The sequence below is a fragment of the Acomys russatus genome, chromosome 31 (assembly GCF_903995435.1).
Source record: "Acomys russatus chromosome 31, mAcoRus1.1, whole genome shotgun sequence".
Classification (NCBI taxonomy): Eukaryota; Metazoa; Chordata; class Mammalia; order Rodentia; family Muridae; genus Acomys; species Acomys russatus.
In genome coordinates, this window is record NC_067167.1 from 16594885 (window position 1) to 16620181 (window position 25297).

Consider the following 25297-nt stretch of genomic DNA (forward strand, 5'->3'; position numbering starts at 1 on the left):
GCACACTGCGATCAGAGGCAAAATTTAAATATCACTTAGGGGCACTCATGAATGAGGTCTTGGTGTCGTAGATATTCAAAGTCTTTTTTTTTTTTTTTTAACATCCTTCCATGTTATCAGGAATATTCTACATTAAATTTATCAAATTTCATCTTTTGGAACTCTGCTATTGAAATCCTGTGGTTTAGCGAGCCCTCCCCCCCAAATCGGTAATCCATGACACTTTTGAATCAGTTTTTGAAAATTGCATATTATGAAATCATAATCAGTGATGTCTTCACCCCGAGCAGATTTTCCTTATGTTGGTCAACTCTCTTGGTTCCTTTCCTCAAAATGAAAATATAATGTGTGACAACTTAGACCAGATAAGCATTTTTTCCCCCTTTAAAGAGGAGTTCTCATATAGTCCTGGCTAGCCACAAACTTGCTATGAGGCAAAGCTGGTCTTGAAAAGCCCGATCCACCTGCCTCTACTATCAAGGGCTGTGATTACAGGTGGGAGCCAGCACACTGCATCCCAACAGTGCTTATTCGAAGGCTTGTCACTGGTTCTCTTGAGCTAGTTCTCCGGAAGAGGCATCGATGTAGAGAGCACACATTCCTCTAGAGTCCTGGGAACCATTCTCATTTCACTGGTTTCCTTCTCAGTTTCTATTCCTGGTACCTAACAATAGTTTTCAGATAACTCAGTCGAAACAGCGAACATTTACTGCATGTCTAACAAGTGTTTTCAGTTAAGAATAATGAGCAATGTAAGGGGGGGGGGGGAACAACGTAATTGTGTCTTGCAGAGAGAGACCAAGTGCTCAACTGCCACTTAAGGAGCTTTCCTGTTTTATTAAAGGAGCAGAGAGCCGGTTGCAAAGCACACAGCGTTGGTGCAGACAGCAAATGCGTTTGAAATTCATAACCAGACACGGATTAGCTCTGCCGCAACTTAATATATTGACTCAGAGATTAATAGTAAATACTGTCTTTCTCTTCCTTTCTCTTGGCCAGTAGGCTAATACTTGGCCTGAGAACCGTAGCCTGTTATACTTTTCTATCATTTGCTTAATAAAAAGAACAGTTGGAGAGGCATTTTAGCATCTTCATCAGGAACAGCTATCTGTGAGAGCCAAAGAAGGCTCCAACCTTGCCAATATTTGAAAGCTCACAGAATTTGTTTTCTAAAGCTGGTGATGGCTCCCATGTCGTCTGCCACTTCCAGTATTGGCCAAAATAATAATTTTAACACTTCCCAAGTGGATCACACTAAGCTCAACTCAGTTCCCTTTGGGAGCTAGAAACGTATATGCCCACAGCTGGGTCATTATAAATAACACCTACACTTGCCCTTAAAGCTCTAATTGAACACATCTGTAATGCTGACGATTTATAATAACTGAATGGTATCTGTAAAGCAGTTAGTTTTCTGGAAATTATTCAAAGGCATACGCTGAATGCTGCAATACAAAATTGCATTTCGACTTAACTTTTGCCAGTTTCCTTGGATGTGTAAGCAGAATTATATTTTCAGTCCCAGGCTGAAGTGCTATTTAATCTCCTTCCATAAACACCAGCCCTGAGCTACAATTAGCTGCTTGTGGTTGCTGCTAAATTGCTGCCCATAAGATATTTCATAACACTATCTTTCCCTTGCAAGCCATACTCTAAAGAATGTGGGAATGCACCGAGGACCCAGGTGTTCTCTTTGTTACATCCCTAGTACAGACCGCCTGATCAGGGATCCTGGTCTAAGAGGCCCTTGAGTTTGGTGAAAGAGAACACCCTTTAGACCAAAACCCCCAAACCGGTACACCTCCAGCACCTGTAGGCAGCAGCTGTTAGGTGGGTTACACTTGGCACACACTCGGTGTCAGTACCCCAGGCTGAAAGTTGGGGGTTCTGAACCGAGACCCTGAGACTCTCAGAGAAGGCGGTTCCGTGGAGTGGTGGGATGAAAGTTTGTTTTGCTGGGTGATTTTTGGTAAAGTAGTACTTTGCCTGTTTCGCGGCTTTTTAAGCCCCTTGGCGTGCCCTGACCTGATCGAGAGGGAGTCAACTGCTCTCAGGAATGTTCCTGGAGAAGGTGAGAGACTGTTTCCCAGGCGAGGCCCTAGGGTGCTGGAGGGCACCCTCGAGGTCAGGAGGGGAGATGCGTGCAGCGGGGGCCGCAGAGACTCCCTCCCAGGGAGGCAGCGACAACGACCCCGGACCGCGCGCACACACGCGTCTGCACCGCCCGGGCTGTCAAGCGCGGAGGGCGGGCGGGAGGGAGGGGTGGAGGTGCGAGGGGAGGAGGAGGAGGGTTGGCATCGGAGCGCCGCGGTGTCGGTGCAATAAAAATGCATCCCATGGAACTGCCCATGGAAAAGGACGGGATCGAGCCGCGGCGGCCACAGGAGGTGGGAAAAGCGGAGGAGGACGGCCCGGAGGCGGCGGCGGCGGCCGGGAAGTGAAAGGTCTCGCAAAGTTCAGCGTCGGCTGTGGGCGACGAGCCCCGGGCGAGTGGCGCACCCGCCCTCAGGGCCGCTCTGCGGGCAGCGGCCAGGCCGGCTATGGTCCCGGGGCTCCCGCCGCTCCTGAGCTGCCCGGGCTCCGCCAGGCCGGTGCGCGACGGTCACCCCGCCGCCCGGCGCGGCCCCGGCCCGCGGCTCCGCGCCCACGGTGCCCACTGAGCGAGCCTAGTGTCCCGGGAGGAGGAAGAACCACAGAGCCCCGGGTGCTCCCGAGGACCGCTGCTGTTTCATCCCACCCGCTCCCGCCGCTGCCCCGCCATGGGGAGCTGCGCACGGCTGCTGCTGCTCTGGGGCTGCTCCGCGGTGGCCGCAGGTGGGTGGTGACGCGGCCGGGCCCCCACCCCTCTTCCCTTGCTCCTGCCCCTACCAGCTCCGGGATTGGGGGGGATATAGGAGAGCCCGGACAGGGAGCCCAGGCTCGGCTACTGAGGATGAAGCGAGTGGCCATGTTCCGTCTCTTTTTGCCCGCGACTCCACTTTCAAACAGTAGTGATTCCCCCCCCCCCCCCCCACAACTGAGATACACAAGTCCTTGAATAACCAGATATCCTGGGTACGCCCTGTATGAGATAAAGAGATCAGTATTTCTTTCTGAGTTTGGCTGGGGGGCGGCGGGCGTGGGTGGGTTGGAGGAACAACTGCCTCTGCACTTGGTGAGGGGAACAAAGGACCCAGCTCGCCATCCCGGGCTCTCCATGGCCTGAGGAGTGACGAAGAGGGGTGGCCCAGAGCCCCTGGGCTTGTGCGGGCCGAGACCTTTCTCTCATTTAGAGCAATCACCACCTTACGGGGTCTCACTCTGTGTACTTGGGAACCAGGTAGGGCCACCTGGGGTGAGGGTGAGCGCCCTCTTCCCGGGGGCGGTGGCTGCCACGCAGTAGAACTCGGAGCTGAGGACCATGGGGGGTGATCACTCAAGTGGTGATTGCCTGGAGCTGGCTGACCGCCCCTGGGGAATCGGTACCCTGCCCGAGGCTCTGCAGGAGGTCGGAGGCGGGTCTGCTCCTTGGCTCAGTAACTGGACTGACTACAAGCAACCAGCAGATGCCCTCTCCCTCCCACTCGGGTCCTGGCTCTCTTGGACTGCCCTTAGGCCACCGGTTCCAGGCTCGCTGTTTCTAAGTCCCCGGGGGCCTTTCTGCGTCTCTCCCTCCCTTCTGGCAGGCCACCTGGTTTTCAGTTGGGCTAAGGGCGGCGCAGTGGGGTACAGGAGGAAAATCGTGAGGGAGTCTGATTTCATCCTTCTCAGATGGACTTGACTTGCTCCAGAAAGAGGAGTGTGGCTTAGAGGAACTAACTGGAAGGTTCACAGGTCTGTGGCAGGCATCTTTTCTGCTGGGCTGCTCCCAGTCTCTCCTCAGAGCTGCTGGCAACTAAGTTGAGACTTGAGAGTCTGCATCCTCTGTCAGGGTGTGTAACTCCCCCTCCCCCCAACAGTTAGTTCTTCAGGGATCTCGACTACTTTTGCTCACTGATAACTATTTATTATCAAATTATTAGTGTGTGAGAAGTTTTAAATTATTATTCCCTTCCCCAAAGGATCTGCCAAACGTCTCACTGTTAAAGATCTCACTTGAATTCTTCCTGATCACACCCCTCAACCCAAAAGTGAAGTTTCCATAAACTTTTCCCTTTTCAAGCCATGTTATGACAACCTGCTTCCCCCTGTGCCCTCCCACGCAAAAAAAAAGAAAAAAAATAGTTGTAAATAAACATCACAAGGCGAGTGTTGCAAGTTAAAGATACTTGTACAGGCAGTATGCAATTCCCTACCCCCCCCCCACCCCCCGAAACGCTTCTTAGGTGAGTCATAGTACACTGTGTGTTTGTGTGTTTCTGGCCACAGGCAGCTGCTGTGCCTGCTAATCAGAACAACGGCAAACAGAGTCAGGGCTTGGTGTGCATTTTCATAACACACACACACACACACACACACACACACACACACACACACAAAATGCATGAGGAAAGCCCTTATTTTGGTTGAGAGCCTGTGTGAGGTGGTGATTGTCAGTGTGTGAAATCTCTCCTTTCCAAAGTCAAAGCTGTCATTTGGCTCCATTCGATGCCTCTGTGATAACAGTTCAGAGGTGCTGTCTTTTAAACAGAAACATCCAATTAACCAGAATTTGGGGTTTGGGTTTTTCCTTTTCCTTCTTTTCCTCTGTGTTTTATTTTTTTCTTAAATGGATGATTCTTGCTTAAGATATTCACAATTAAGATTGCAAACCCAAATTAAAGGATTATGACATGCAGTCAGAATGTGAATAAGGGGGGTGCTGTTTATCATTCTAAGTATCCCAGAAGCATTAAGGTGCATTGGGAGTTGGGGAGGCAGAGTCTGTCTCTTTAAAACGGTGTTTAGTTTGTGACAGTTGTTAGAGGTGCAGCTGGTGTGCCAGACCATCAGCATTGTCCCACTAAGCAAACGGGAGCATTGTGCAACCTGTCACAGCAAGAAGCACTTAGGGGCCAGAGAGCAGGGACAATAAGCTTTGCTGTCCTTTGGTAGTTTGGAAGGTTGGGTTTCTGCCCCCATAGTTATATTTAGTTAACACTAGACATGGATACCACGCATTTGAGATCCAGTATATGTATGTGTGTGTGTATGAATGTATAGATGTATATGCCAGGTATATATACTGTCTCATGCTTGTAATCCCAGCACTCAGAGAGGCAGAGGCAGGCAGATCTTTGTAAGTACAAAGCAAGTACAGGACAGCCAAGGCCACACAAGGAAACCCTGTATCAAACAACAACAACAACAATAACAACAAATTATACACACACACACATACACACACACACACACACACACACGCACACACACACATATCATGTGAGGGAGATGGGGAATCACTAGCTCAGTTGCCAAAGTGCTTGCCACACAAGCATGAGATGCTGAGGTCAATCTTTAGCAACCACATTTTAAAAAGCAAGATGTGGTAGTTGGAGATGCAGTGACCAGTAGCTCTGTATATCTCATGGGCTAGCCTACTTGGCAAGTTGCAGGTCAGTGAGAGACCCTGTCATCTCAAAACACGAGGTAAAGGGCTGGAGAGCTGGTTCAGTGCTTAAGAACGCATGCTGCATTTGCAGAGGTCAGGGGTTCTGTGCCTAGCACTTAAGTCTGGTGGCTTACAAGTATATGTAGCTCCCATTCCAGGGAATGTGGTACCCTCTTCTGACTTCTTCATGCACATGAGATAAACATGCATGTACCCAGACACACACACAGAGACAGAGAGAAGTCTAAAAGCAACAAGATAGATGGTACCTTAGGAACAGTACCCAACGTATTCTGAACTCCACGTGCACATGCGTGCACACTCACTCGTGCACACATTCAAGTGCACACATGGACACACTACCATCTCTCTTTCAAGCATGCACATACTTGAATCACTGTGGGTACGTGATAGTGTTCATGGTCCAGTTTGGCAGGTTCGTATCTTTCTAGAAAGGCCGAGGTCTTAGGTTGACGACACCTTGACTTTTGTCGACAAACCAGGCACACAGAAGAGCACGCACATTTCCAATGGGTTTGGCTTGAGTGACGCCTCGCTTTCCCTTCCTCAGGACTGAATGGAATAGCGGGAGCACATTCCCGCTGTGAGAAGGCCTGCAACCCTCGCATGGGAAACTTGGCTTTGGGACGGAAACTCCGGGCAGACACCACCTGTGGCCGGAATGCCACGGAGCTGTCCTGCTTCTACAGCGAGAATGCCGACCTCACTTGCCGACAGCCCAAGTGTGACAAGTGCAACGCTGCCCACCCTCACCTGGCCCACCCGCCCTCCGCCATGGCAGACTCCTCCTTTAGGGTTCCCCGTACGTGGTGGCAGTCCGCGGAGGACGTGCACCGAGAAACCATCCAGTTAGACCTGGAAGCAGAATTCTACTTTACGCACTTGATCATGGTGTTCAAGTCCCCCAGGCCTGCAGCCATGGTGCTGGACCGGTCTCAGGACTTCGGGAAGACCTGGAAGCCTTACAAGTACTTTGCAACAAACTGCTCGGCTACTTTTAGCCTGGAAGATGATATTGTCAAGAAGGGAGCTATTTGCACTTCCAGATACTCAAATCCCTTCCCATGCACTGGAGGAGAGGTAAGGGCACCTGTTTAACTCTACGCTGTAAGGAAAGTGGGGTAGGAAAAAAATGTTACCAGCCCACATTTTTTAAAAAGCATGAAGTAAAAGCTATTGCTTGTAGCAACATGAATGAAATTAGAATTTTTCGTGCGCTCTGTCATAAATTATTTCTCAGTCTTGTACATGGATGTGCAGTTGTTCTCAAGCAAGACAACTGCCCACTGGCTGGATTTTAGTCAGAATTCCTACTAATATTCTAGATTTCTGTTGTTGTTGCTGTTTACAGAAAGAGCAGATAAACATCATTGGTCTGCTTAGGAGGTTTAAAGGTGGCTGGTCCCTCCAGCTAGTAGAGATGTTTATTGTGTCTCGGAGACTGCTTGCTTGCAAAGCACATACTGGTACCTTCCTGATATTTGTAACATAAATAGGTAGTAAAAAGAAAGCCGTGGAGAGGGCTGTGCTCATCAGAAGGCTGTGGAGAGAAGAGCTGAGGTGATGATTTGGCTGATGATGTCCTTCTCCTGTAAGCAAGACCACCTTAGTTCAGAAACTCCCCACAAAAAGCTGAGTGTGCATTTAGGTGCGTCCTGGCACCCTCAGCTCTGGGGAGGTGGAGACAGGGGGATCCATGGGCCTTATTGGCCAGTTGCTCTAGCCAAATCAGTGAGCCCCAGGTTCAGTGAGAAACCCTGGGCAGATGGCTCAGCTGGTAAAGTGCCTGTGATACAGGCATGAGGATTTGAGTTCAGATCCCTGGCACCCATGATGGATTCCCCAAGCTCTGTTGGCCAGCTAGCTTATCTAACTAGTTAAGAAGCTGTAGGGTCAGTGAGAGGTGCTATCACAAAAGATAAGGCTGAGAATCATAGTGAAAGACACTCGTCACCTCTGGGCTCCTCGTGCATATATATATATGCACACATGCACACACACATATAATACACATGCATTGACACACATGCACACAAATAAGGTGGACACGTGATTGATAAATATGCCCACTATCAACCCCTACCCTCCACAAGCAGGTATACACATATGTACATGCATACACACACTACACATGCACACATGTACACTACAGTACACACACACACACACTCACACAAATATAATGGAAAAGTGATAAGGGAAGATGATAGCTGTTAACCTCTGGTTTCCACATACATATACACGAATTCATACACATGTGCACATGCGCGCGCGCGCGCGCACACACACACACACACACACACACACACATCATGGAGGTTTGGTGTTAAGATGCCAAGAATGTGTAGCAAGCAAAGGAATATGGTTCCTTTTAGCACAAAGGATGCTCTGAGGCTCTCTCTCTCTCTCCCTCTCTCTCTCTCTCTCTCTCTCTCTCTCTCTCTCTCTCTCTCTCTCTCTCTCTCTCCCTCTCCCTCTCCCCCTCTCTCCTTAGGGACTTGGGTCTGTTCTATTTCCTGGGCCCAAAGTCAGGCCACATTCATTCTGTAAATCAGCCTTGCCAGCTACAGATCCAATTTCTCTATATTTTCCCTGATTTCATATTTTCCTTCCCTTGGGAGGAGGGGGGAATAGTTCTTTTTAACCTTCGCAGAGGCACCCGGGGAGATTCTCCCCAGGTGCCTGAACACAAAGAACTGCAAGAAAGCAGACCAAGCGACTCTAATGCTTTCGGCAACTGGATCAAATAGTGATTTGAACCAGTGAAATACTGACTCAAGAACAGCAAAGAGGGCCAAAGAGATGGTCCAGCAGTTAAGAGCACTGGCTGCTCTTCTAGAGGACCCAGGCTCCATTTCCAGCAACCACTTGGTGGCTCACAACCATCTGTAACTCCAGCACTAGAGAATTCAATGCCCTCTTCCGGCTTCCATGGGGACCAGGAACACACGTGGTGCACGGGTGTGCGGGCAAAGCAATCATACACATAAGATAAAATTTTTAAAAAATTAAATTAAAAAATAAAGAAGGAAATTATTGAGGGAGAGAGAGACAGAGAGTGGGAGGGGATGAGAGTGTCGCCTTTCTGATGGTGATAACTACCACAAGACTAGATAATTGATGTGCAGCCAGGGGTCGTTTTGCGTAATCCCCTGATGTCAGGACACCTAGATATACCCTATGGGGAGTGGCGAACATCATTGGGATCTAGTGGACAGAAACCAGGGAGAGAGCTAAGGCCTAGACAGTGCACAGAACAGCCTTTTCTACTCCTTCCCTAGCAGAATCACCTAGCCCAAAATGTCAACACTGCCCTGGTTGAGAGAGTGGGAGCTAGGTGTTGGGGACACATCCAATGTGCAGGACACGAGGCTGCAGTCACTGAGTTAAGCATGCTTGGTGCAGTAGTCTATACAACTATGCATAAGTTTCCCCGATGGCAGCATTTAACAAACATTTGTGGAGTGAGTCCCCCACTGTGTGTCAAGCACTGTTCTCAGCGCTCCTAGTTCTGATGTCGGGTTGGGAGAGGATCTGCTTGCCAGGGGCATGATGCAAAGTTGAGTTTGGGACTTACTTCGTCCCATGAGTCTCTGATATAGAGCCCCACTGCTTGTCCCTGTGGGCTCACCTCCAAAGCACTCAAGAACAGTGCTACTGGAACCAGAACCAAGAAGGATATCGTTTGCCTCTGTTTCTATTCTCCTTTACAACCCTTAACGCTCACTTAATGTTGTGAGCCTTTAATAATGCTGTCAAGATGGACGTTTTTAAAGATACTAGGACAGGAAAGAGAAAGACAAATTAGACTCATTGTTTTCTTATGCAGGGAGCACTTTGTGTTAAGAACAAGAGAATCGTTTGAACTCTCCACCTCCTTTGGAATTGATCCACAGGCTCAAGTTGGCTCCCTACATCTCCATGCTACTGGGTCACGTGTCTCTGTAAAGAAGCAAAAATAGTGGGAGTAATCAGATGGCAGGGGCCTGCTCACGGAAACACATTACACCCGATTTGTACAGTGACTCCACTATTACTCAGAGATGACTAACATAACAGTTTCTGTGCTGTTACTGAGCTGTAATGGAGGTGCAAACTAAACTGCCAGATAGCTCAGTCAATCAAGGACTTGCCTTCTGAGCACAAGGACCTGTTTTTCATCCCAGAACCCACATTAAAAAAAAAAAAAAAAGCTGGGATGGTGCCACGCACTTGTAATCCCTGCGCTGGGAAGGCAGAGGTAAGCAGATGCTGAGGACTTGCTGATCAGGCAGCCGTACCTACTTGGTAAGCTGCAGGACAATACGACCCCATCTTTAAAACACAAGAAAAAGGTAGATAGCCCCTCAGGACCAACACAATACCTAAGCTCATCCACTGGCACCCACACATCTTCACACACACATAAACACCAGGTACACATGCACACACTCATGCACAATACTAAAGAAATGAATACTTATTGTCACCAATGCTTATATCAAATTCCAGGCAGAGACTAGCAACTTTTATCAGTTGTTTCAATGGACAGTTACCTTTTTAATCTACTTCATAAGCGGTTTTTCAGTTGACCCTGCTGTTGTAGCAGACTTCTGTTTTCATGGTGAAGAAAGCTTTCTTTCAGCTTACTGACCTCTAGAGTGATAAGCTACTGCCGGATTTCTCCCCTAAACTTTCCCGTCTGAGTTAGGAAGCGAAAGAGAGTGTCCCTTCAAGATCAGAGCCAAAGGGAGCCCTAGAACCCAGCAAGAACTGACCTCTCTTCTTGGACTCCATAGCTGAAGTTGAATGGAATGCACACTATTTTGAGCTACAATGAATTTTGCAGTTAACACTGCAAATCACCAGGTTGTATCTTTGGACACACAGTTCAGTGTCCTGGACCCACTTTGTAAACCAGGCTGGCCTTGAACTCACAGAGATCTGCCTGCCTCTGCCTCCCAAGTGCTGGGATTAAAGGTGCGCGCCACCACCGCCCAGCCCAGGCATTCTTATACCCTGGGCAGACATATATGCAGGCAAAATACCAATGAACATAAAATAAAAATAAATTACATATTTTAAAAAATGTAGGTGTATTAATATACCCATATTTCTTTGCAAGGGAAGAACCCAGGGAGGGCCTTGGACATGTTAAGCATGTTCAACTATACCCTCAGCCCCCAAAGAGTACTTTTTAAACCAAAAATGTTAGACCTGCCACACAGACTTCCCAAGGTGGCCAGTAGTGTATTTTCTAAAGCATTGTTTCTATGTAGAAGACCAGTCCATTGCCCAGGCGTAGCATGATCTGCCCAACAATGTTTTGTGAGCTGTGGGGCAGAGTTAGGGAAAATTCTGTCTCCTAACCTGAAATCCAGTGTTTGCCCAGTCAATTGTGTTCCACCTCTAATAGTGACACCCAAGAACTGCTGTGCGCCTCCGTCCCTCCCTCCCTCCCTCCCTCCTTTCCTCTTTCAAAGCCATTTCCTGCTGTTCACTTGGATGACATGGAGATGAGAGAATTTTCCAAACCGCTTTCTCCTAAGAAACAATATCTCCTGAGATGTCAGTGGTGTTTCAAATGGACAGATTTCAATGGTCAAGTTAGTCCAGGAAACACAGCCTACGGTCCCCTGGTCTACTTTCCTTTGCTGTAACAGAATACTTTGAGTCCAGGCAATTTGCAGGAATAGACATGTATTTGGTTTGTAACTCTCTCTGGAGGTTTCAAAGTCCACCATTGTGCTAGGAACATCTGCTCAGCATCCTAACAGCGTAAAGGGCATCCCATGTGTTGACAAACAACCTTGCTAGCTTGCACCTCTCTACTTTTAGAAAACAATAACTCCATTACCCTGATGGAATCCCAATTACTGCTCTAAATCCCCCCCCCCCACACCACCAAATACTATCAACATATGAATTTGGCACATACGTTTCTAACATGTGAAATTTTGGTGAGCAAAATCAAATAGCTACAACTGGGTTGAACACAGATACCATCCTTTGCTCTGTACACTACCGAGGGAAAAGGAACATGGCATTCAATGTGTCTGGCCACGGGCCCGCTTTCTGCAGCACTCCAATTACAGTCAGCCAGGACTCCAGAGCTCCACGGTGGGAAAGGCTGCGGTGGAGGTGCTGAGTGCTGCCAAAGCTCCAGTGGAAGGCACAGACAGGCCTGGGCTCAGGTGGCTCAGGTTGTTTGATTTCAAGACTCTCTGTCAACTGGGGGCTTAGTCGACTTGACAGAGCAGTAGATAATAACAACCTTGGAGTGGAGGATGATGGGTCAATTAGAGTCTTTCAGGATGAAAAGGGGCCCATTTACATCCCCCCTGGGAACAGAAAATGTAGGAGAGTGAGGTGAGAAAGCCAATCATTCTGGGTCCCCTGGTCTTCCAGGCGTCCTGGACGTGGAATTTTAGTCATGTGAACTGAAAGCAATGGTAGATGGTACAGACATGCTCTCTCTCTCTCTCTCTCTCTCTCTCTCTCTCTCGTACACACACACACACACACACACACACACACACACACACACACACACACACAGATTTGTTGCTAAAAGAATTCTACATAGAATTAGATCACAACCAACCGAGCCACATAGTGGCTTTTCCCCTTCCAGAGCATATGAATATATCATACTCAAGGAGAAGAGAGAGAAGTCAGAGACGTCAGTAAAGGAAGCCAAGAACACAAGGAAGAGCTGGGTCCCCCGAGCAATTCTTGAATAGACAGTGACTGCTAACAAGGGCCGGGATTCCGCCGATATTATTTATAACCATTTCCTTGGCACTGAGGACACTGCTTTGTAAGCAGTCGATAAATATGTAACCGGAACGAATGCAGGGATGGGTGAGATAATACGCTGGGGAAGAGGAGAAAGATGCTCTTAGTGGAAAGTGAGGGAGAAATGAATGAGGCTTGGGTGGGGGGTAGTGAGAGGCGGTTGACATGGAGAAACTAAGTCAGCAATAACAGAAGGTAGATGTAGAGAGGGACAATTAATAAGGATGCTAATGTCTACCTGCCCAGTCATTTAAACAACTCTTGAGCTGCTGTGTGTCAGGGCCCATTCTCCATTCTGGAGGTAAAGCAGTGAACCAGGCGTAGAATTTCCCTGTTCTAATGTAAACTTAGATTCTAACTCAGCGGTCGGTGGGTTGGGGTTGAGGAGCCATGAATAAATAAAATGCATCTTATATCAGAGTGTGATAAATACGAAGGAGGAAATAAAACAACATGGGAAGTGGGAAATGGGAAATGTCAACAATGGATGGTATGTATATATTTTTTAATTATGGTGACCGAGTTTCTAGAGCGTTTTCATGAGGGAACAATATCAGTAACATATCTGTGTGTGTGTGTGTGTGTGTGTGTGTGTGTGTGTGTGTGTGTGTGTATTATGCATTTGTATGGATTTTTGTGTGTGTGCACATGCATGCAGAGGTCAGAGCAAGGCAGTGGCTGTCTTTGAACACATTCCCACCTTGTGTTTGGAGAAAGCTGCTCTCGCTGAACCTGTAGCCCCAGGGATCTTCCTGTATCCACCTTCCCAGCACTGGGGTACCCAGCTTTCACATGGGCGTGGGAGACTGAACTCAGACACTCAGGCTTTGGCAGCAAACACTTCACTGAGGACACTATTAATCTCTCTAACCCTCTGGGTCACATTTCCCTCAGCTTCTAGATAAAAGCAAAATTAAGTTGGATGCTAATTATTATGACACAGAGTGACCAAAATCCAATTTTTTTTTCTTTCTTCTTTCTTTCTTATTTCACTCCCCAATCCATCAAAAGCCACTTTACTAGGATGAGGCTATTTGAAAATGAACTTTAATGCCACTGAGGGGGGAAAGTACATTTCCGTACTCATGAGTGATTTAAGGGCTGCAGAGTTTAAATGGTTTTCCTAGACCCCACTGGACTATGTCTTCCTGACCTCTGTTCCCACTAGACGTACTAACCCGAGATGCAGCTGTGACAAGTGAAGTAGTGTGAAAGACTTGGGAGCCATGTGTGTTCCTTTCCTCTGCAACCCTGCAGCCTACTGGGGGAGATGGCATTTATGGACTGACTCCTTCAGTAACCCGGGACAGTGTGGGATTAGTCCCCAGATTTTGTCGTGTACATGGCATGCTTTTCAAGGTCCATGCATTTGATTGTCTCTGTAGGACAATGCAAAGTTTAGATTCTAAAGTGGAAAGCCAATTGAGTTTTTACATGTATTTACACGTATGTATTAAGCTGTGCTTGGGATCTTATTGTTTAAAGGATAAAATAAACTAACACAGGACTAAGAATGCTTTTTGGTGAGCCGCTGTTGTCAGTTCCTGACGTCTGCTCACCCCTGTCTCACCAGCACAAGCAGTGGTTAAGTCAATATGATAAGCTAATATCTATGTAGCCTTCCCATGGGAGGGACCCTGTAAGCACACTGCATCCCATTTCTTCCAGGAACCCCACTGAAGCCAGGCGTGGTGGTGCACACCTTTAGTCCCAGCACTGGGAAGGCAGAGGCTGGGGATCTCTGTATGAGTTTGAGGTCAGCCTGGTCTACATAACGAATTCCAAAATAGCCAGGGCTATGTAGAGAAGCTCTGTCTCAAAACAAAACAAACGAACTCCATTGATCAGGCATCAGCATGAACTGCATTTTGTAGACATAAAAATGGAGGCTTGGTGAGTCAGAGTAACTCGGGGTCAAGTAAGGGAAGAGCTAACTAATATGAGAGCTGGGATAATGAGCTTTACCTTGAAATTGTCGATATGACTAGGTTCTAATATAACTTCTAAGTAGAGAAGAAGACTGTCAAGATGGTTCAGTAGCTAAGGACACCGCACCAAGCCAGGTGACCTGTGTTTGATCCTCAGGACACATGATGGAAGGAGAGAACTGACTCTTGCAAATTGTCCCCTGCCTCCCACACACACACACTGTGACATGGACTGCCCCCAAATAAATAAATGGGAAAGATCATTAAAGAAGAATTCATTAAGTAAAAAACAAAACGAAAACTAGACTATTCTGTGATCGTTAAGGATTATAGAGAACTTCCAGACTGAAGGATAACTTGATATAGGTTGCATTATATACTTTGGGTTAAGAAATTAATGTTTTCTTATATTGGAAAGATAGTTATAATAAGTGATGACTTAACATTACTATCAGATGATTTAAAAATGGTGGTTCTCAATGTCCTTAATGCTGTGACCCTTTAATACAGTTCCTCATGTTGTAGTGACTCCAACCACAAAATTAATTTCATAACTGATATTTTGCTACTGTTATGATTCATCATAACATATAAACATCTGTGTTTTCTGATGGTCTTAGGCGACCCCTGTGAAAGGGTCATTTGACCAGGAAAGAGGTCATGACCCACAGGTTGAGAACCATTGGTTTAAAATAAGCCATATAGGAAGGAGCATTCAGCTTCTTGGTGTCATTGAGCATGCGTTTTGATTGGTCTGATTTTTGAGAGGAGAGGAGTACCTTGAACATAGCTCTTAACTACTCAAAGACATTTTTCTAAGTTAGTTATCTAATGTATTAATGTGTCTGTCATTTTGGAGTTCACCCTCAGGTGCAACTTGATTATATATAGCCTAGTGTATTATAGCTTTCCCTAGGAGTTATAGCTGAAAACATATAATAGCGTCTATTCGGGGAAAGAAATGTGCCTTCAGCTTATACAAAACTCACACAGGGATTAGTGGTTAAAATTATTTAAAGAGGCTACAGAAAAAGAGAGCCCAAACAGACATCCAGTCAATAAATGCCCAACAGACTATATGTGTGTAATTCATGTATTCATGTGTGTGTGTGTGTGTGTCCAAGTATATACAAGTGTACAGGCAAAGGGTCTTCCTCTATGACTCTCTATCTTACTTTTTGAGATAGAGTCTCTCACTTAACCTGGAACTCACCTATTTAGCTAGACTGACTGCCCAGGAAGCACCAGGGATCTTCCTATCTCTACACACATGCATGCGCACACGCGCGTGCGTGCGCATACACACACACACACACACACACACACCACAGCACTAGCTTGCCACCATGTGCAGCTTTTATGCAGGTTCTGAGGATCCAAACTTTACTTGCTGAGCCGAGCCACCTCCCCAGCCACCTGCGTGGAGTTTTCCTCCAACAGAACAATACCCTGGGTTAGCTTCTTGTAAAATGTCTGGTTTTGGCATCTGTTTGCTTTGTGCTTGTTCTATCTGATGCTCTAACTGTGCCAATATTTGGTCAGGACATTCTACAAATTTTGAGAAATCAGATTGCAAAATGCCCAAATTGTGTAATGAGTCGTTGAAATAGAAAGGCTTAATGATGAAGACCATACCAGAGGCAGCTATCTGGAAGTCAGGTGTGTTCGATCGCCTGAGGCAGTTTCCAGAAACAGAGAACCCTCAGAACCAGAACAGTGATTAAGGGCATTAAGTGTTGGGAGCTCCACAAGACTGTGAAGGTGACTCATTAGACAATGTGGGAGTGACTGCTCCGGCCGGTGGTGGGAGGTGTGTGGGAACTCAGGGGACTCCCTACCGTAACACACCTACTATCTCTTCCACTCCCACAGTGTTTGTTCCTTGAGGGCCATTGTTTTTTCTATCACTGTATTTCAGCTATGGCTACCAGCCCCCAAAGCTCTCAACCAATAAGAAGTAGATGCCTAAGATACATTTGTTGAGCTGGAACTGAATTATATGAAAGTAACTATAAAATATTTTTTGACTATGTTGCATGTTACAGCTTTACTAAGTAGTGATCGTTTCAAACTATTCATGGTTCATTCTTTCTATAAATATTTTGGGGCGGGGTGGGGGCAGAAACCTCCTAACTTGCAGAGAGAAAAGTTGTTGCTGTTGTTTGTTTCTTTTATTTATTTATTTATTTATTTATTTATTTATTTTTATTTATTTATTTATTTATTTTTATTAATTTATTCTTGTTACATCTCAATGTTTATCCCATCCCTTGTATCCTCCCATTCCTCCCCCCAACCATTTTCCCATTATTCCCCTCCCCTATGACTGTTCCTGAGGGGGATTACATCCCCCTATATATTCTCATAGGGTATCAAGTCTCTTCTTGGCTACTTGCTGTCCTTCCTCTGAGTGCTACCAGGTCTCCCCCTCCAGGGGACATGGTCAAATGTGAGGCACCAGAGTACGTGAGAAAGTCGTATCACACTCTCCACTCAACTGTGGAGAATATTCTGACCATTGGCTAGATCTGGGAAGGGGTTTAAAGTTTACCTCCTGTATTGTCCTTGGCTGGTGCCTTAGTTTGAGCGGGACCCCTGGGCCCAAATCTGTCACTTACCAGGAAACTGGGACAGAGGGGAAGGCATCCTATTGGGACTCTAAATGAGAGACACATGGGAGAACAGCAAAATAAAAGGATCCAGAGGGTCCTAGAAATCTACAAGTAGAACAATATGTTGTTTGTTTCTTTCTTTGGGGTTTTGCTTTGTTTTGTTTGAGACAGGGTTTTGCTGTGTGGGCCTGACTGTCCTGCAACTTGCTCTGTAGGCCAGGCTGGCTTTGAACTCAGAGATCTGCCTGCCTCTGCCTCTGCCTCTGTGTTCTGGTATTAAAGGCGTGCGTGCACCACCACATCCTGTTGTTTTGTCTTTTAATCCCTTTAGACTTGGACAAGTGTAAAGCAAATGCTAGTCAGGGAGAGGGAAAAGAATGTGCAGATGAAGTGCCCAGGGAAAATCCTCATGACGACTGTAGAATAAAGTTCCCAGGACAGTGTGCGCTGCAGGACTGTGCAGGGAAAGGAAGGGCCCTGGGCCTGCTGGCCTGGTACTTTCAGAAGAGCAAGGCAGTGGGTGCTGAAGCAGGGAGGTAAAGACGTAGTGGAGTAGATGAGACATGAGAGGTGACGAAGAACAGTGAGAAAACAAGTGACATTTCAAAAGCAGGTAGCCTAGGGAGCTCCAAGTTCACTCCCAGATCAATTAAGTCAGATAATTGTTTTCAGCGTCTCCTTATGCTAAGCAAAAATAAAAATAAGAATAGAAATCAATCCCAATTTGCGCCATCAATTGATCCGATTCACTTATAATGTCTTTACCCTGAGTGGTATTGGAAATGATTGTTGATATAATGTATTTTTAAGATACATCTTAAGAAAAGGAAGCAAGGTGAAGGAGGCGCTGGGGACTAGCAGGAATGCGTGGCAGGAAATCAGGCCAGATGTCATAGAGGCTTGATGGCCAGAGGGGGACGACGAAGGTGGCAAAATGGTTGGATTATGGGTCTCTTCTTTAGAAAGAGCTAGCACATTTTGCTGACAGATTGGGTAAATGATGTGTGTGAGAGAGAGAGAGACAGAGGGGAGAGAGGGAAAATATAAGGGTGCTTATCATCTGTGCTCCTGGAAGAATAAAATACCCATTTGCTGAGGAGCAGGAGAGTCCCGGGGGTGGGGTGTGTGTGTGTGTGTGTGTGTGTGTGTGTGTGTGTGTGTGTGTGTGTGTGTGTGTGTGTGTGTGTGTGCAGAAGCTCATGTTGCCACGCTAAGTGTGAGCTGCCTACTAGATACACAAGTGCAGACTAGACACTGAGGAGGAGAAGTGGACAGTCCACAAGTGACATCCGAAGCCTTGAACCTTGGTTGAGATAATCCAGGATGCGGGTATGGATAGGGAAGGCTAAAGCCGTGAGAAGAGACAACTCGGTCTCTCGATGCTTCTGTCTCTGAAACACTCTCAGAAGTCCTAAGGCGTCCAGTAAAGTCAGTCTCGCCCACGTGTGGCACCAGTGGGAATCGTGCATTGAATTCCGTTGCGTTGCCATGCTCAGAAAGATGAGTCTGCACAATGACACGTGAGAGGGAAGTTGGAAGCAGCGCTTGGGGTTTCCGCAAGAGGCACCGAGGCAGATAGAGGGAAGGATGGCGCTTGACTGGGACTGAGCGGCAGTCGAAAGCCAAGGACAGCAATGCCGAGCGCAGGAGAATGAAGTCTTTCGAAGCGCCCCTCCACCCTCAGCCTCCTAGCTGCTCGAAATTTGGGCGCACACCAGCCCGCCTTACGTATCATCTTGCCTTATTCAATTTTGCATCCTGTCTCAACTCTCAAAGCCACACCTATGGGAGTAAGTCTTGGGATGCCAGAGTCTAATCAGGCCGCAACACACACTTCTCTATGTAGGGCTTTGTGAGATTTGAATGTGCTGGAGGTACTTGGGCTAGACAGTGAGTCCCTTTTAAATGAGAGTGTTTGCGTCTTGCAGCAAATTTTAAAACAAAGCCTTGCTAATGCTTTAATTAAGGTTGAGCCGTCCTATTAAGGAGCAGAACAGACGGGCTGCACTTGCAAATGACTAAGGATGTGCCAGGGCCTGCCCTGTACTTGGCATGCCTCCCCCTTTATCTCTAAGACACCCGATCTGGGTTCTCTTGATAACAAACACAAAAGTAAAGAAACACACTTCTCAGTCACATTTCTTTTTGTAAAGTCTTACGGGTCAAGTGAGACTCATATATATATATATATATTTTTTTTTTTTTACATTTATTTATTTGTGTGTATAATGAGTATGTGTGTGAGAGGGTTGGGTGGGTGGGTAGGGAGGAGGGGAAAGGACAGAAGGTGAGGGAGAGGAGTGGGGGAGGGCAACTGCCACTACATGAGTACGGAGGTCAGAGGACAACTTCCACCATCTGGGTCCCAGGAGCCAAACTCAGGCTGTCAGGCTAGGTAGCGAGGTTCTTTATTGGCTGAGCTGTGTTGCCAGTCCCTATGACAGTCCTCTTCTTGTCCCCTCTCTCCTGCAACTAGCAGCAGAGGAGCAGAAGCTTCCCCAGGCCTCTGTGATGTGTCTCCATGCTACTTTATGCTTCCTATCCTAGGTCAAAAATTATTATGCGCGGCCTTCATGGCTCCTACAGCTGCCTTCCATATGCCATGCCATTCAATCGTGCTGACACTGTGTCTTTTGGCTCCTACTGGAGAAGGCGTCTCTGTTTTAAAACGGAATTGGAGAAAATGTGATCATTCTTTATGTATCTTCTCTTCCAACATGGCCCTCAACCGTCCCCCCTCCCGCGCCCCCCCACCCCGGAATCTGTTTTCCTTTAATTCTCCTAAATTTCTACAGAAGCTCTTTTTTGATGCTTCTCTTCACGGTCAGGGACTGGCAAGACGGCTCAGTGAGTAAAAGTCGTTGCCATGCAAGCCTGATGACCTGAGTTTGATTCTTAAAACCTACATTCTACGTACTGATGTGGCCCTCGTGTCCCTTGGCCATCTCCTCTCCCCTCCCCTGCCCCATCCCTCTCCCTCTACACACACACACACACACACACACACACACACACACACACAATTAAGAAAACATTGAAGACTCTTCCTTGAGCTAAAGAGCTTGCCTACCCCTACCTACCCCATAAAACCTGTAAGAATGGCATCACTGTCTAGCTCAGAAAAGCAAAAGACCCTTCAGCCAGCATTGCTGCATCCTATCCCTCTCTGGAATGAGAGTCTCTCAAGCGTGTGTTCCTTTCTCCACCCCTAAAGCCCCTGTCCTGATGCAAACCGCCATTATTGCTCGTCAGCGTACATTATTTACACTGTTACAACGACGATCCTGAATGTCCTCCCTAAGGCCTTATGTTCTCCAGTCTCTTCTCTATAGTGAAGTCCGAAGGATACTTTAGTGTTACTTTGAGACAGCATCTAGCTATGTAGATCTGATTACTCTGGAACTCACTGTATGGACTGGCCTGGCCCAGAACGCCAGCTATCCTACCACCTGCATCTCCCGAGGGCTGGTATTGAAGTTGGCAGTCACCAAGCCCAGCTGGAGGATCTTTTAGGTTATAAAATGTCCCTTCCTGGCTCCTTAATCCCATCATAATGTCATCCCAATGGCATGACAGGCTGTTCCTGAGACCTGAGCTCCCTCCCACCCTCTGCTCTCATTGCCATAGCTCTAGCCTCCAGGGTGTCTGGGAAATAAGTCTCACCACTCCAAGCCCCTAGCTTACTCTCACCTTCTGACTGATACTCCCTTTACTTAAGGAACTCTTTTTCAATGTTTAAAAATTTTAATTGTTTCTATTTTTAAGATTATAATATACCATTTTCCTTTACCTTTCCTCCCTCCTACCCCGTTTTGCTCTCTTTTCTCTAATTGTTACATAGTATGTTGTTACATAATACACACAATGTATATCTATATACATATGCATTCCTAAATGCCTAACTACAACCTGCTCGGTTTGTATAGTGTTACTTGTACATATGCTTTAAGGACTGACCATTTGGAATTAGATAACCAATCAGCGTGCGCCTCCCTGGGGAAGACCATTTCTCCCACTCTCCACATTCCTTAGTTGGGTAGGGTTGAGATCTCCTGGGCTTTCCCCAGTCCTCTTTAGCATATCTATGTTGTCATCCTTGTTTAGCTCGTGTGTAGGCTGTCATGTTGGTGAGTCTTTCTGGGTGTCCCGTCTGACATTGCTAGAGGACACACTCTCACAGCAAACTCCCTGGTCCACTGGCTCTTACCAGTATTATGTCCCCTTCTGCAGTGCTCCCAGAGCCTCAAGTGTGGGAGTTGTTTCATAGATGTATCCGTTGGGGCTGGGCTCTACAACTCTGCGTGTTGATTAGTTGCAATTTTCTGTAATAGTCTCTGTGAAGAAAAGCTCCCTTGATGAGGGGTGAGGGCTACACATATCTATAGGTTGAAGAACAAATATTTAGGATGTAGCTAGGGATTGTGCTAAGTTAGTGAAGTGGTGGTAGTAGGCTCCTCCAAGGTATATGACTTCAGTAACTCTGGTGATCTGGACTTGCTTTTCTTCTTGTTAAGTGGGGTTTAGTCCAACTAGAGAGCTGATGGTTATCACCAAGGTGTATGTGTCACTACCACACCCTTGGGGTTATTATGCCATGATGGTCATGGTTGTGGCTCATAGGCTCACAGCTGGGTAAGACTGCTGGTTGCTTCCCTCCTTTGGAAACATGCATGATACCTTCTGGTACCACGGAAGCTAAGAGTGGCTCTTTTTTTTTAAATCTCCAACAAGTTCTACTTCTCATTCACTTAGCTAAGGTCTTACTCAAGCATGTTTTAGGTGGGTGGATGGATAGATGAACATATGGATGGATAGATGACTAGGTAGATGGGTAGATGGATGAGCAGATAACTCATATTCATCCTTAAGGACTTTGCTTAAGTTCCATCTTTTACCAAAGTTCAGGGGTAGGTCTTCTGTGCATGCGTACATGTGAACATCCAGTATCCTATACTCAACTCTGTTGTAGCAGTCATCACATTTTTTTGTGAACTCCTTAAGGAAGTGCAGACCACACATACAGAAGTACACTACTTGAGTGCCTAGCTTGTTGTCTGCCAATATGTGTGTGTGTGTGTGTGTGTGTGTGTGTGTGTGTGTGTGTATGAATTCTGAGATTATCACTGTTGACATTATTGATGACAACTTTGTGTGTGTGTGTGTGTGTGTGTGTGTGTGTGTGTGTGTGTGTGTGATTTAAAGTTCTTTTATGGCAGAGAATCAAGTATAAGAGACACAAGTAGAGTGTCTGAGAAGCGACTTGCCACGTGCCTCCAAAATTCACCATTCGAGATGACAGATCCTCAGGCAGACAGTTGACAAGTATAACTTTTCACGAAGATGATGTCATGGGTTCCATTCTTTTTGCGAACCCAAGCCACAGGCTCTGTGACTAGTTGCCATAAGCCTGGCACAAAGGAAAGACACATCTATTTCCACCTCTTGGAAACAGTGCACGGCGCATGGAAAGGTTGACACCACGATCTCACTCAGGTTTTCATCAGTGTCACTGGAAAGGATTGGGAAGGGTGCCTCACGCATGTGCCTCTGCAGTACTGCCAACTGGGCTCTCACCACACTGTGTTGATGGCATGGACAGTTGTTTGGGAATTCTGCAGAACAGGCCTCGTGATGCTATCTATTAGCACACTTTCATGGCTGTTGGCTTGTTCACAGAAAGCCAGGCCTGTCCCCCCCCCCATCTCTCAAAGACCTACACTTCCAAGTAAGCCAAATTCAACACCCACCCCCACCTGCTTACCTACAGCCTGAGGGGAAAAGCTAGTTGACAGAGAAACCATTTTGGAAAAAAGAGTTTACATTTTGTAAAAAAAAAAAAAAAAGATTTTAAATATCAGCCAGGCTGAGGTGGTGCATGCCTTTACTCCCAGCACTTGGGAGTCAGAGGCAAGCCGATTCCCAGGTTCAGGGCCAACCTGGTCTATAGAGCGAGTTCTAGGACAACCAAGACTACATACACAGAGAAACCCTGTCTTGAAAAACTAAACAATAGAGTTTAAATATCATTTTCTTGCCAAAACAAATAATATTCTTTTTTTTTTTTTTTTAGGGAAAATGTCTAAACTTACCAGTGTGTTTAAGGACTTCATAATTTAATTGAGAGTTTAACTCATGGCTCTTAAGGATAGATAATAATTGAAAGGCAGAGAAGGGACTTCTGTGGGAAAGTACATATAGAGAGTGGCCTCCCAGACTAGCTGGAGAGCCTGGAGCGCTGGTTGACAGGAAGGAGACTAGCACCATGGATGCTCAGGGTCCAATTTGTCAGGGCGTGATCCGGCGGCAGCTCTGGGTAAGAACAGCATAATCAGAGATGTTAAGAAAGAAAACCCAGGAATGAGCGTGACAAACCCTTGAGCAAAATTTACCAGGTTAGCCTCAGTACATATAAATTCCTCCGGTCACAACTCAGGCTGGGGGCTGGAGAGATGGCTCAGAGGTTAAGAGCACTGGCTGCTCTTCCAAAGGTCCTGAGTTCAATTCCCAGCAATCACATGGTGGCTCCCAACCATCTATCTATGAGACCTGATGCCCTCCTCTAGTGTACATGCAGACAAAACACTGTATAAATAATAAATAAATGATTTAAAAAAAAAAAAAAACACAAAAACTCAGGCTGTGCTGCCATCACCAGAGAGGTATGACTGATTTATCAGCCATTCATGTGAAAAGAAAAAGACAGACAGACGGACCCTGAGGGTTTTGGTTGACTGTGATTTCAGTGTGAATCATCAACATGTGATGACTGCCAAAATCCCTGAATGCAGTCTCAGGCCACATTCGCAGGGAGAGCAGCGCTCCAAGCGAAGGAGAAATAGTCCTCTGTCCTCCTCCTTGTCAAAGCATGGCTAGAATATTATGCTCAGGTCAAGATTCTCCTATTTAGAGAAAGCCAAGCAGAAAAAGTGAGAGCAATTAGAACCCTCGTTATATAATGAACAATTAACTTGGGATATTTCGCCTTGGAGAGGATTTATGGATGTTCGGGGATTGCTAGCATTCTTCAGATATTTGAAGAGGGATTAGATGGACTGTGATGCTTTCAGAAGGCGAGGCTATGACCAAAGAGAGGCTTTCTAAAAACCGAAATGCATCCAGAGTCAGACTGAACTCTTTAGTTTCTCGTGCCAGGGTGGTGTGTTTCATAAAAATCCAAGGACCCTCAGCGGGAAGCTCGTGTGCAGAGCGCGTAGTTAATCTCAAGACCTCTGGTTCTGTCCCCTCCGACGCTGAACACACTTGTTTTTGACTTAAATGCTTTACATCCATCTCATTCAAGAGTAGAGGATGTGTGGTAGGCACTGCGGAGCACTGCAGTCCTCTGCCAGTGAGCAGCCACCCTCTGCTTCGGCACACGCTCTCAGGGAGCTCTCCTGTCTTTCTTCTGTGGAAGAAATAGCCTTGCCTCTTAACCATTATCCATAAGGAAGTCACTTAACAGCCAGGAGAAGGGAAAGAAAATGAGTCCCTACTGTCTGGGTTTTTGCTTTGTACTGATGGAGAACATTTATCTTCCTCCTTTGACCCCCTCCCTGCCCCCAAAACAGGGTTTCTCTGTGTACCGTTGGCTGTCCTGGACTCCATTTGTAGATCAGGCTGGCCTGGAACTCACAGAGATCCACCTGCTTCTGCCTCCCCGAGTGCTGGCATTACAGGCGTGAGCTACCGTGCCGCCCCCTGCCCCCGCTATTTATTTATATTTTGTGATAGGACCAGATGCCATGTGGCTTTTTGAGAAAGGCATCCACCATCTGGACTGTGCTCAGGGACTGGCAGTCCTAGCTTTTACATCAGTCGGCCAGTGCTCCTGCCATCCCTCTAGATAAAAGCCAGTCATCTCACACTCCAATGTAGCCTAAGTAGCTGTCCTTATTCAAGGGACCTTCAGTTCTTCATTTATAAACTGGGTCAACGTAAGAAAGACTCAGATAAAGCACATGTAAATGTTTTTATAAATGGCTGAGCACTGTATAAATACTACTAAAACATCTCTGTTACATTACCAGTGAAGACGACATGTTGGGCCATTTCGTTTGGTGATTCTAGGAATGCAGTGACAAACAGAATGAAGTTCATTACTTTGTGAATGTAAATGGGCTTTTCTTCTTAAAACCTATTTTTATTTCATGGGAATGAGTGTTTGCCGGAATACATGTCTGTACACCACAGTTGTGAGCCATCACGAGTGGCCGGGAATTGAAACCAAGAACTCTGGAAGAGCAGTCAGTGTTCCTAACCACTGAGCCCCCTCTCCAGCCCCCTAAATGGACCCCTTTAGAACATCAGTCAGCTGTAACTTTGAGCATTTTTTCAATGTTCCCCACCCCCCAGATCATTGAGAACCTACCATTTTCTCTTAGTGCTTTTAGACAGACATTTATTGGGATAGAACATCAGTCTTGGTTATTTAATCGTAGATAAACAAACAT

General features: G+C 46.5%; 1 protein-coding gene across 2 annotated transcripts in view; it reads left to right on the forward strand.

The window, feature by feature from the left end:
* The first annotated feature begins 2589 nt into the window (after nucleotides 1-2589).
* The window catches only part of Ntn4 (netrin 4), a 112906-nt gene continuing 90198 nt past the window's right edge, over nucleotides 2590-25297 (forward strand). For both annotated transcript variants that reach the window (XM_051172888.1, XM_051172890.1), the window contains exons 1-2: nucleotides 2590-2814; nucleotides 6081-6610. In XM_051172888.1, the coding sequence (XP_051028845.1) occupies nucleotides 2760-2814; nucleotides 6081-6610 (585 nt within the window). In that variant the 5' untranslated portion in view covers nucleotides 2590-2759. The remainder of the gene's footprint in view (nucleotides 2815-6080; nucleotides 6611-25297) is intronic.